Below are 13,873 nucleotides of genomic sequence, written 5' to 3'. Positions count from 1 at the left end.
ACATGACTGTAATTAATCACAGCATCCTTTGACAGTGAGAGGGGAACGGTTACAATTTTCCTTCTGGAGTGCTTGAGAATTAAACTCATAATGACCTTAAACAATTTGCCTAAAAGGAAGTGCCAGCACAATCGGGCTATGCACACTCTTCTGAAGTGTTACCGAGGTGGAGGGAAGGGCTGGCTTGTTACCCAGCACACTTGGTGACAACATGAAGCCTTCTCAGAGGCCCTGTTGGAGCATCAACTGCCACAGATGGCTGTGTGTCTCCGCCGTACTCACTCGTCATGAGAGCTAACTAAATGTGTGATCCCAATCCAGGACAGAACATTGCTTGAAAATACCACACAAATGTGATGGGCCGAGTGTGAGAGATTTAAATATGCTATCGTGTTTATGTATGCCTTCAAAACATGCTTCGGGCTTTCAAATTCTGAGTTTTTCTTTTTGAAATGATTCACTAAAATTATTCCTTTAACATCAACTCTGGGCAGGTGTTAAGAAATGAATTTTTCTCCCAAAGTACAGCATGGATAAAACATAGGACTATTTATCAACTTCGTTTTGGGGACAGTGTTACTATGTAGCCCAGACTAGCCTTGAACTCATGATTTTCTAGCCTTAGCTTTCTAAATGCTGGGATTACTGGTCTGTGCCCTTTAAGGATGACTTTTTTTAAAAATCTTTGTATGTGCATGTGCATGTGTGAACATGGGCATGCTTATGCCAAGCATGGTGGGAGTCAGAGGATAGCCTTGGGTGTTGGTCTTCATCTTCCCGCTGGACTCAAGGCTAGCTAGCCTGTATGCACACATGGGGCGTCTCCTGTCTCCGCCTCACATCTTGCTGTAGAATTGCTGCCATCGTAGATGTCTGCTAATCTACCCTGCTTGGTGTGAATTCTGGGAATCTCAACTCAGGCCCTCATTCTTGCCTACAGGCTTTACCTACTGAGTCATCTCCCCAGCCCCATTCCACATCTCCTTACCAACTATTATCTGACAACCCAAGCAACTACTATGTATGCATCTATTTGTGAGTGTGTCTGTTCATGCATGTGGGTGGAGGATAAACGACAGCCTGTCATGTTGTTCCTCAATTGTCTGCCTTTTTTGTTTGTTTGTTTGTTTGTTTTTGATTAGAATCTCTCATTGGCCTGGATCATGCCCATTAGGCTAGGCTGGATGTCTCAAAAATCTGAGGGATAGATGTACCTGTCTCTGCCTCCCCAGTGCTGGGATGACAAGCGTGCCACCCTGCCTGACTTTTAAAAGTGGCTTATAAAGACTGAACTCAGGTCCTTATGCTTGAAAGGTAAGTATTTTATTGACTGAGCCAACCCATCATGTTTATTTTTATGTTTAGCTACCAGCAAGCAAGCCACTGAATGATCTTCACTCTGCCATGCTTTCCTGTATTGCTGCCAGGTTCCATGTGTCTCTTTCCTACTGTATTCATTCTTCCTGTCCCCAGAACTGCCTCACAGAAAATGCATTTGCTATATCCTACTAGAATTTTCCCTTTTCTACTTCCTGCCTTCCCTTTAACTTTAAAATCTATTTTATGCACACACACTTTGTATAGTAACTAGCTATCCATCTATCAGTCACCCATCTGCTACACCTATTCTATGCAGTGTTAGGTTTGTTTACAGCAAGTGGACATCAGCAAGGCCAGACACTTCTCACACAGCCTCTTTCCTCTGATGATCTACATGCATGCGACGAAACACAGACAATCCATATTGCAAGGCTCTCTTTCCTCACTCCTTCATCCACTGAATAAATATTTGAGCGTCCACCATGTGTCAGGCGAGTAGCTAAATTTATGTCAAAAACTTGAAAACGAAAAGAACCTTCTGCTAGGAAATACTAAAAAGGACAGAGGAGAAATTCTTCAGCTCAGGAGACATGTGGAGGGTGGTAGGGGGAGATGCATGTGGTCCTCCAGACTCAGGTCATATGTGGCCACAGGCTTCCTGCTCTCACTTCTTTTCCCCATCTTGGTGGACCCCAGGTTCAGTCCTCAAACAGCCCTTCCCATCAGCATTTTCCTCCTTGGAGTTTTCCTCTTGGAATCCACAGAGGATGTGTGACTGTGACTCGTGTGTGTGTGTGTGTGTGTGTGTGTGTGTGTGTGTGTGTGTGTGTGTGTGTGTGTACACCTATGACTAATATGTGTGTGCCTATGACTCATGTGTGCATACCATATGTACTCCAGGAACCACTGAGGCAAAACCTGTGACCTCTTTTGCAGTGGCTGAGGAGGGCCTGGGCTGAGACAAGAAGTGACAGCCACTGCTTCCTAGGTTCTGTGGAGAGGCAGGCTGAAACTTGAGTGCACTTGGCAATAGACCACAGTCCAGGGACAATCAGCAGAAAGAGAGTGTTTCCCTGTCCATTGCTTTAGCTGGACACCAGGCTTATCTTCCTCTCTAGACTGTCTCCCTCTCACAGTCCTCACCTCCCTCCAGCTTCATTTCACTCCAGTCTGCCAAAACCAACCTAGGGCTGACTGGAGCCAGGCAGAGGGATGAGGTGGCTGCATTTAGTCCTGGCTAGAGAGACCATGTATTATATCCCCAAACACCAGCCTCGTGATTGACTGCAATCAGAATATAACTCACAAGTTGGATATAGTCTGTGTTTGATCCATTGATTCTTTTTAAAATTTCATTTCTATTTCTTGGAAATAGCCAGAAGCAATAATTTGTTGCTGTTTCTCACCCTGAAGAATTGCCAAGGTAAATAATGGTGGCCCCTTAGCATAATAATTTAGGCATTTGGACTGTAGGAGAAAAAAGAGGGGAATTAGCATAAGCTTCATGTTTTGTTTGAGCGTCCTGATTTGAAGATATTTATTTATTTTTTTAATGGCAATTTTTTTAGTGGTAATGTTGGGGAGAATCATCTACATTTACCTGATGAACTAAAATTCTGTTTGCTAATATAAAGAATGAATCAGATTCTCTTTACTGTGGCTGAAGGTGATTTCTTGCAACCCACGCTTCAGTGTTTAATCTACATTGTCTTTACCCAATAGCTACCATAAATCACAGCTTGCCTTCCAGATGCATTTGGCCTGAAATGTAAGAGTGATAAAAAAAAAAAAAAACAACAACAAGTAAATGCAGAGACCATTTTGCAAAGCTCAATTATACCAGCATAATGAGAAACACCACATTTCTCATAAAGAAACCAATAAAAGGTGGGGGTTTTGTCCTTTGCGAGGAGACAGCATGGAGAGAGGTTCTGAGGCTGGAAGTCTTTTTTTTTATTTACATGTCCATCCCCCCATTCCCTTGCCCTCTCATCCTCCCCACTGACCCCCTAACCCACCCCCACCCACTCCCCAGGGATAGTAAAGCCCTCCACGGGGGATCATCAAAGTGGCTTGAAGTCTTAATACACGTCCAAACCACAGTTCAAACATATGGAGACTGCAAAGAAAGACGTCTCCTCTCAATGGCTGGCCTGTTTCCTTCAACACTCTTTGAAAACTGTGAATATTTAAACCAATTCTAACTTATGCCCATCTCTGCAGGAATGAAGCCATCACGGCTAACAAGAGTGAGAGAAGGAAGATTATGGTCCTAAGTTAGGGTGACATTAGCAAGACAAGGTTCAGCTGATAACCAAAACCGTGCATCTGGAAGTGTGTTTTATGCAATTTCTAAATTTCTCAGAGAAAAATTTCCTTTTAATCATTTGAAGGTTTTGATGGCTGGCATGACTTTTGTAGACAGATGAGGGTGGCAGGTGGCGAGTCTCGCCCATGCAGGCAGACTGTATACACAGAGCAGCGTTGGATAGAGCATGGAGCTGGACATCCTCCTCTTTCTCTCCCAGTATTACTTACCCTGAGCTTTCGGCCGAAAACGTTGACTTTGCCTTGGGCTTGTTCTTTCCGGAATCTCCATTCTACCAGATTCTGTCCGTTCTCACCGGGAAGAGTCATGTTCCTTTTGGCCACTGTGGGATTCGCGGTGCCAGCCAGAACGTGGGGTTCCGTCTGGTAGTGTGAGTCTAGACCGCTGGCATAGATGATTCTAAGGGAGCCGTCGTAACCAATCTGGTAACTGTTTCTTAACTGGTCTAAAAAAACGAGAAGCAGAGAAAACCATGAACTATTCCGTCTATATTAAACATCGGACAGGAGTGCATTCAGAACTGACAAATATTTCTAAAACGTTGAGGCCCACTTACAAAAGCAAAAGGGGTACTTAATGATGTTGTTATGTCTGGATAGCTAGTGTCCTTTCAAAAAAGATTTAGGTTAGGTGAGGTTAGTTTTGGAGTCTCTGATAATTTTAGGTAGTACCTTGTCTGTACCACCCTAAAGTACATCCCTAGGGCAGGTACTTAATACCATCCTACTTACCTACCTTCTTCCCCTCCCTCTTTTCCTGTCTCTCTCTCTCTCCTTTCCTTCCTCTTCCCTTCCCCTATCTCCTTCTAGTATACCATGAGGAGAAGAATCTCTTCTACTCTGTGTTTCCATTGCCATGATGTCTTTGCCCAATCTCATGGCAAGTAGCCATGGTCTGGACCTGTTAGCTAAATAAGTCCTTCCTTCCGTTGCTTCTATCATTGTGTTTTTCTCATGGTGGTGAGAACAATAATGAATACAGATGTCCTTCCAGAGAGTTGAGGACAGCTTGGACTTGTGGTATTTCAAGCTACCAAAGTTTTGGCTGAATATCAAAGGCGAACATTAGGAGAATTTAAAAGTACCAGTGACTCCTTTGGGGTGATCAGTAGACCAAGCATGTACCCTTTGAGTAGGCAGCATGTCCACCTCTAGGATCTTAGAGGAATCCCTGCCCCCCCACCCATGTGCATCCTGTTGTCTTTTCTCAAAGACACTTTGGAAAAGTCAGTATCTGTAGCTTGTGTACTCAAAGTGATATTCTCCCCAAAACCGACTTTGAAGAAAATGAACCCACTTAATGTTTTATACAAAAAACCCTTTCATATTATAGACTGGTGCCTCTGTCTCAGTATAAGACTTTGGAGTAATATAGGACCATTCACTGAAGAAATACAAGTAAGAAATATTGCTTTTAGAAGATTGCAGAGGTTGCCTGATGTGTTGAGGAATATTATTTTAACTAGGCAAAGATGCGTTACATTTGTTTATGCTGCATTTGTTAACTATGTAAAGGTGTGTGGCATTTTCACTAATTAATAAAATTAACCTGGGCTCAGAGAGGCAGGGTTAGCAACTGGTTGGCAGGAAGTAGCAAGGAAGAACTTAACATTTTTTTGTTTGTTTGTTTTGATTTTTGGTTGGGGTGGTGTGGAAGGGAGTGGCTTCCAGGTTGCCAACAAAGAAAGAACATTAGCCAGTTGCTATTCCAACTCTCCGAGCTCATGGGTTTTCACTCTAGCCTTTGAATCTCTTTTTATTAGAACAATAGAGATTTAGTTAAAGCTACCTTTAGTGGCAGCAACAGAGCTACTGTCTGAGGGAACTGGATTCCCCCAGGCTATGGCCTTAGCAGGCAGGCTCTTAATAGTTTAAAGAACAGCCACTATAATGAAGGTAAAATAACTCTGGATATATTTTTAAAAAGAAAACAAAAAGAAATAAAAACAGCAAGTCAATCCAAGCAGAGTAGGAGAGGTTTACCGAAGGTTTAATCATTCCAAGCTGTGGAAGAGTTCAGATACTACACAAACCTGGGGTAAAATCATCATTGTATGTGGCTTCCAATACTACATCCTGGTGGATCACAGCACCTCACCTCAAGGTACTGCAGTGAGATGGCATTGAAAAAGGCATGCTCTGAAAACCTGGCAGGGTGGCACATACCAAGAGCTGGAATTAAGTTGTTAAATTAAATAAGAATGGAAAAAGACATTTTTCAAGGCTAGAATTATTTTACATTATTTTATACACGTGAGTGCGTGCGTGCGTGCGTGTGTGTGTGTGTGTGTGTGTGTGTGTGTGTGTGTGTGTGTGTGTGTGTGTATACATATAATACTGCCTGCAGGGCCTTGACTATTTCACTACTGTGTCTAAATGTTCCTGCATTCCCTTCCTTTCATCTGGCTTATCTTAGATCACGAAGGTCCACACTCTACTTGGATGCCACTGATAACTTGCTCATTATTCATTTCAAATTCTGCTTTGCCTTTACCTTGAACCATGGTGTAGAAAGAATCGATTGAGGACAGATTGGAAGTGATGCTGACGTCTTCGTCTCGGCTGGATGACTCAATGTCCACCGTGATAGCCTTGTCCATATCTCCGTGTAAGTTTGTAACCACGCCGGTTGGAAATGTAACATTCGTTAGGCGACCTTCACTGTCATAGCTGAATGAGAGAGTCATCGTGTGGTGTTAACAAGGAAATGGCTGGCCCTTTTTACCTATACATTTACGGAATACCAGTATTAGCAGCACAAATTTGGAGGAGTATTTGTCTTTGTGCATGAGCTGTGCCGAGCGAGGACTTCAAACACGCTTTGAAGTAATCAGAAGCCTGTTTAACGTGGAAAAATCTCACTGGTGAGAGCAAGGGTAAACAGAATAGTTCTCCATCTCAGCATTTTAGTCTTTGAAGTGTGACCAAAACCCACCTGCACATCTAATTTGCTGTTTCAAAGGGAACATGTTTGCTGATATTAAATTCCTTAGTATTCCCTCAAATTTCCACCAAGTAATTCAGTGCTCTGTGCTTTTAAAGTTTTATCAACCAAGCCCTCCATGACCATGCAACATACATACATACATACATACATACATACATACACACAGACATACATGCATGTCCTCCCTTCAAACACATTTTAAAGTATTATTTTAGCATCTCGACACATTTTTCAACACATTAACTAGAAGGAAGGAAAGCCTTTTAAAGACTCTTTGGACAGTGTCGGGGCTGGTGCCCAGAACTTAGTGAAAGCTAGGCAAATGCTCTGTGGCTAAGCTGCTTTCCTAGCTCTAAAGACTTTAACAACATCTCAGTGATTGATGTAATTTATGGGAAATTAGGACTTTGGTGGTAGTGACAGTGACAGTCATTCTAAAAGATTACTGTTTTTTTATTTTTCTAGAAAAAAGATTTATTTTTAATTACGTGTACATGTTGGGGTATGTGCACATGTATGTGGGTGCCCATAGAATCCAGAAGAGGGTGTAGGACCCCCATGGATCTAGAGTTCCTGCTGTGGGTGCTGGAACTCCTTTAGAAGAGGAGCAAGTGGTCCTAACTGCTGAGCCATCTCTCCAGCCCCCAACGTCTCTCGTCTGTATTGCTATTTGAGGACTGTGAGCTATCGCAAGTGACTTATTATGTTTAGTGAAATGAGATACGGTATTTCCTGACATTTAACAGTTCTTTGATATTTTATTACATGCCTATTTTTTAGCATACAAATATGGGAAGCTTATTTAAATGTTAGGGTCCATTTTAAATACCATGCCGTGATAATAAAAATGTACTACAGGAACAACACTTGACTAAGAACTCAATTTTTCTGAATCTTCCACTTGTGGCATCACCAGTGGAAACTGTAAAAAGATGACCACATTATCTGAATAGGGAAAAAAAATTCGAAATTCTCAATGAAAACTTTAGAAGCTTCCTTGTAGCAAGCTCAGAATCAGTGATAGTTGAGAATTGATGTTTTTAGATGAGGACAAAGAGGGCCTGGGTGGGCAAGCATACAATCATAACAATAAGTATAAATACAGAGCAAAACGGAACGCAGGGCAGAAAAGCAAGCAAATGTTGTTTGCCGGTAGACGATCCCAGACAATAAAGATGGCGAAGACAGAGGTCTGCTCGGTGCCTGGTGGTGTGCTGACCCATTAACTCAGGGGGCTCAGGGTCAGTGAGATCTCAGGTTTGACTGACATGGTCTGACAGCCTGCCACGCAGCTGCCGTGATGGGAATGGGCACTCAGGAGGAAGTGGGGGAGATGGAGGAGGGGAGACATGAAGGCACCATTAAGCGTCATCATTGCTTGGACTCAGAAAAGGCAGCACCAAAGAAACAAAGCAGATGTCTTTCCCTCCTCAGCAATCCCAGAGCCCCGAGAAGATTAAGGCATAAATGAAAGAAATCCAAAATAGTTTACTGCTGTCACTGCTTTTCTGAAGATATTATTGATCTCGAAACAAGCAGGCGCAGGCTCATTCACATGGCACAGTGGAAATATAGAATTATGGACAGAATCAGTCTCAAGTCGAGGCTTATATCGGTATAACTCTTGCATCACATTGTACTGTTCCCAGTTCCTGAGTCCTTTAGAGTTCAACATCATTCTGTATCGCATTAGCCCTCCCCCATCTTGTAAATGGCAAGATGAAGATGATGTGATTACATCACTTGTTCAGGCTCTCATGGCTGAGCTGGCAGTGGAACTGTAAGGCACCTGACCCCAGGCCCATTGTCCTTTCTGTAAATGACAGGGCCACGACTCAAAGTTGAGAACTGTGCTTTATACACACACCATCCTACTCGCCAGCAGCGCCGATTCATTCTTGCCGTAGCTGCTGACCTGCCCTTTCACCGGTTTGTATTTCCCAGCCCCATTCAATCTCAAGCAGAAACTTCACCTTTCTCCTGCAGAAAGCATTTTGCCATGCCAACCTTTGACTTGATGCTTTCATTGGCTTACCACTCATTCCATTTCCTGCTGGGCAGGCATTTTCTATCACAGGAGGCTGAGCACACAGCGATCCAGCCCAGGATGCTGAGCATTCAGAAGGCAACCTGTTAGCCTTTGGTTCTTTGGGAAATAAAAATACAAGTAACCTCTGGAGATGGTACAGTTAGAACAACATAAGGATAAGCGGGCTCCCCAATGGCCCAGTTTAACAGTTTGGCCCCAGAAGTTCTGAATATGTGTTTTCGGGACAAGTGGTTAAATCTAAGTTAAGGCATTAACAGGATGGCAGTGTGTGAAGAAGGATGGCCAGGAATGAGTAAGAGCCATCAGGGTATCTTCTTGTCTAGTTACCCATCAGTATAAGGGTACTGAGAATCCAACAAGAATACAAAATAGTCACATATGTGAGCTAGCCTCCTAACATTGAGTGTCCCCTGGGAACCAGGAATCCCCAGAGGGACCAGAAAGTAGGCAGAGATGTTATCTCTGCTATCCTAGGACTGGGTGGGGTAGGGATGAGGGAGTTGAGAGTACTGGAGGTCTGGGGTACTCATCAGTGAAGCTGTTAGGACTGGGAGAAAGGTAAGTTAAGACACTGAGCCTTTAGGGGCTGGGAATCTTCACATCGGAACTCTGTAGGAGAGTCAGGCCTCCAGCAGGCTTCATCACGGGGATGCTGCGTTGAGGAAGGCTTTTAGGAAACCAAAATTTCAATAAGGCTGACTGTGACAGGTAGCACTGAGGGAGCTTATCATGAGGTGTCAGGGCAGGCAGCGAGAGTTCCCTAGACTTGCTGATTACTCAAAACATAGGGAAAACATCGGGGACCAAAGAGGGCTTTCAAGTAAAGAGCTACCATTTTTTAACCCCACTGTTTCATAAACAGATTATTTAATCATACTGAAGGCAGAAAGGGCCTGATTTCAGGCCAAGAGGCTGTTAGTACCACCCCTTGCTTATTACAAGGGATATGAGGTGTGTGTGTGTGTGTGTGTGTGTGTGTGTGTGTGTGTGTGTGAGTGTGTGTGTGTGTGTGTGTGTGGTTACTCCTGTGTGTACTTTTATGTTTATTTCGGATGAAGCAGGGCCAGCAGGGCAGATGTTATTGGACAAGACATATATGACCTGATGGTGATGAATGGAGGGACCAGAAAAACAAGGCCTCTCTCTGTTTGTTCAGATTCTACCAGGTCTCCTTAGGTAGGGACTGGAATGAGGGTATTGTGGCCTACTTTAAGAGCAGAAAGGACAGAGAGGGACCCCTTCAGTATTACAAGGAAAGGAACCACAGTTTCTGTGACCCATCTTGGGGAAGAGGACTTCCAGGTTCTATGACATGCTTCTAGAGGGGAGGAAGGAGAAAGGAAGGTGGGAAGAGGTCAGAACTTTCCTAGTTTCCTTTCAACTTACAGCACTCAGCACGATAAATTATGCCAGGCCTTTGGGTGTTGTGCTATGAACCCCCACAAAAGAATCATGAACAGAATTATCAGCCTTATTTAGGTCTTCATTTCAGTGAAGACTTTTTCACAGGCTAGGTCCCTTGTCAAAGAGAAACGAAAATGAGACAAGTGAGAGATTTTAAAGTGACCAGAGGATTCTGGGTAAGGAGTTGAAACAAAAGAATCATATATATATACCTCAGGCAATGCAGGCAATGTACCAGCAATTACCAACTTAAATGCTCTGACCCTGGGAGATCAGAGACCTTTCCATCTAGTCCATATACTGCTGGACATTGCCTCTGTTATGTGAAGCTCTGCAGTTCTGCTTAATGTTAGTGGCTTGGCCTCAGCACACTAGACCTCCCCAACTCATTCCTATATTAGAGATGTAGTTTTTCTTTTATTAGCCTTTTGAATTTACAATGCAATAGGCTCTAGGGAATTTGAATAGAACATCAACTTCATGTTCACTACTCCGCTCATCTAGTAGCCTCATCGCTCCAGATTCATCACACAGCACATTCTTCTCTGCTCCCAGCTGACCCCTCTTCACAAAGGACTCTGCTTAGAAAAGACACTCTCCCTCAGGCTCTTACCGACCTTTTGCTCTTGCAGCAAAGGGGTACCCTTTTTATGGCTATCTATTTATTTGACTTTAATTTTGATTGCATTTTTGCCTAGGCTTGCTACTTTAGCTTTTGGAGAGCATTTTCAAAACTCCTTTTATGTTTCCTAGGCAGAGAGATTATTAGTAAATGCCTCAGAGTCATAACCCCAGTCATCCCCAGTTCTCATCCTGAGATGAGATCTTCTCTCTACTTCCCATCCAGACATGCACAACTTTTCATTTTTCCTTCATAATTTCTTTCACACACTTACATTCCCATTCCCACAGCTGCCCTGGACTTTGACAACTGGTGTACCTGCCTCTCCCCACACTTACTGGTATATAACTGGAACACTATAACTATAATACGCCTTTGTTTAAATATCTGCAGTAGATTTTCATTTGAGAGAAACACTGACTAAGCTACACTCTTAACAACTCTATGTCAATAGACTACTGATACTGTAAATTTATTCAAGTGGAAACCATTTGCAGTTCTCCAAAACTTTAAAACTTGCTTGACTTCAGTGCTTCTGTTAAAATGGATTCTTTAGTAGAATGTTCAAATATAGTTGTAGATGGACTTTCTCATCTTCCCAGGGCCTTCTACTTTATCTCAGTAGGTATATGGATTGGCTTCCAGACTTGAATCACAGTAAGCTTTCCCTAAAAGACTCATGGGCTCTGCTTTACTGCCCATCTTCTACATCTAATAGCTTAAATTTCCTTTCAATCGAGCCAGTAAAAACAAAAATAAGATATACTCATTGTTGCAACCTGCTGTGACAATTTCCCTTATAGTGCTAATTTAAAACAACCTATCCATCACTATGGTAAATGACACAATTACCACCTTATCAGAACTAAAAATGAAGTAGGAGTCATTCCTTGAGCCTCATTCTTGATGCAGGACTTGCAAACCAATAGCAAACCAGAACAGAACTCATTTATACTTGGATGGTGGGCTGGTTTGGCATTCTGATGTTAATAATAATGTGATTTGTAACACTAAGTCCAATTATTTTGCAAATTTTTATTTCTTTTGAATTCAATAGGAAATCCTCAAAAATTGGAGAGACATTAGAAAAAGCAGCTAACATCATGATAAGTAGAGGAATCAAGTGACTTCAAGGTGACAGGGTCTTCTCATATGTACCTATTATCAAAGTGACATGAAAAGAGGCAATCAAGGAAGACCAAAGAATGCACTGTTTTGTTTTAACACAAATTTTCTGTCGCCTGCTCAGGGGATCTTGAGATGTGAGCAGACAGGAGAGAGTGGGCTACACCAGTTTACAATTGCTTGGTTGAGTTTCCTTAGGAAGTCTCTCTTAAGTGACAGGGTCTAACCTGTGCTTGTTCCACAAAACCACCAAGGGCAGTAGTCTGCAGGCACCTTGCCATTTTCTCTTTGCTCTGAGCTCTTCAGATAGCACGAGTTCAGAGAAGATAGACAACAGCAGACTTTCCTCTTGTAGCTCAGGCAGCCCTTTTGAACATGCAGTACAGCGAGAGATGGCCCCAGAAATCATTTTTTTTTTCAAGGATCATATTCAAGAAAGGTGACCCAATGCCTCTTTCTTTGCATAGTCATAACCTGTATAGGAGAACTGACAGAGTGATAACGCATAGGCCTTGAGACACAGTCATCTAACCAGAGAGGTCCAGAAAGAGTTCCCTTAGGGGCTCAAAGGATTCATCCCCTCCCACCTTTCAAAATTGTGTGCTGGCTGAGGAGCATGAATGTTTATGTAGGTTTTGAAATGTAGAATTGCTGGACCGTTCATCATGAGGAATTTTTGCTCTATTGAACATCGTCCTGGATATATTCCACCAGTTCTAGAAGTGTGCAGGGGGCAAACTCATCCTTTTTTGTTCTCTTTTTATACACACACACACACACACACACACACACACACACACACACACTGGACCCAATGCCCAGGAAATAGATGTGCATGAGGAAAAGGGAAAGACTGGGATGAGGAGAAAACTTTTTTGAAGGTAGGTATTCTACACGGGAATTTCATTTATCACTGGGTGGTTGTTGTCACCACCAGCACAGCAATACACAAGACTCTAGTTTCAACAGAGATGCAGTATGTATCAGTGTTTCAGCAAAGGAAATAGTCAACTTCTAGTAAATGTTTCTTATGGGATAAGTGTTACAGAGGCCAAGAGAAATAGGAAGGATGATAGAATCACAGATTTGTTACAGTAAGAAGGGATTTTTTTCATTACTGAGAAACCTTTCATTTCATAAATAAGGGTGGGTCTGTGGCTTCCCAAACGTAACAGTTGGGAGTGACAAAATTGGTCCTGGAGTCAAGGTTTTTACTCTATTCCAGAGCCTTTCCCATTCAACCAAAATTCTCTCCTTACTAGAGCCTCAGAATTTTGAAATATCTAACAGTTTGCTAATCAGTTTTCTGTTGTAATGCAGTAATTAAGAACTTTGCCTTGACATGGCTTGAGAGAAGTGTAATGTTATCCTCAGGTCAACATCTCTAGGCTGTGGATGTCTGGAAAGGACTCCTGGGCCCAGACATATAAACAAGAGGCTTTTACTATTTGCAATGCATCCCTGGGAAAGCCAAAGAGCGAGGAGGAAGGAATGAGGACTTCTGTACAGGCTTTCATTTCACTATCTCAAACATGAATTGGAGATGACCCACAATTCTAGAAAATTCTCAATTGTCAATCTTTAGCTCCATGACAGTGAAAAGGGAAAGCTATCCTGATCTGTCACATGAGAATCTCTTCTTCTCAAATGACCATTTAGAGTGTAGAGTGTGTGTCTTGGTCTTTGGGTAAATTGTCTGATAATTGCTTTGCAAGGGATGCTGATGAAGTGCCATATGAGGCGATCAGAGCACCTACCCAATGTAGGCAGTTGTTTTACAGAGGGAAGTCCACATTCAGAGGCTGAATTACTGCTTTTTGAGCCATTATGGAGTAATTTAGCACCTCAAGAACATTAATTTGCTGAATGGATCACACTGAAAGAGTTAATGTAGCTTTGCTGCAACGGAAACATTTCCACATTGCAGCTGATGTGACAGACTCTGAAAAACTAGTTACTGTTCTTGCTTCTTTTTTTTAAATCTAGAATACAGAAAGGAGGAATTGGAATAAATCAAATATTGATGACAGTATTGCCTTTATAGTGTTCAGGTGGATGTTTGAAATGTACCGTAGTG

The 13,873-nt window shown here is 42.5% G+C and overlaps 1 protein-coding gene across 1 annotated transcript in view; it reads right to left on the bottom strand.

The window, feature by feature from the left end:
* Tenm3 (teneurin transmembrane protein 3) overlaps positions 1-13,873 on the bottom strand; it is a 590,659-nt gene that overhangs the window by 16,534 nt on the left and 560,252 nt on the right. Inside the window, exons 23-24 of the mRNA XM_027391059.2 lie at positions 6,143-6,318; positions 3,859-4,094 (exon numbers count right to left, since the gene is read on the bottom strand). Of these exons, the coding sequence (XP_027246860.1) occupies positions 3,859-4,094; positions 6,143-6,318 (412 nt within the window). The remainder of the gene's footprint in view (positions 1-3,858; positions 4,095-6,142; positions 6,319-13,873) is intronic.

This window comes from Cricetulus griseus (assembly GCF_003668045.3).
Source record: "Cricetulus griseus strain 17A/GY chromosome 1 unlocalized genomic scaffold, alternate assembly CriGri-PICRH-1.0 chr1_1, whole genome shotgun sequence".
In the NCBI taxonomy this organism is placed as follows: domain Eukaryota; kingdom Metazoa; phylum Chordata; class Mammalia; order Rodentia; family Cricetidae; genus Cricetulus; species Cricetulus griseus.
This window is presented reverse-complemented; position numbering and strand designations above follow the sequence as displayed.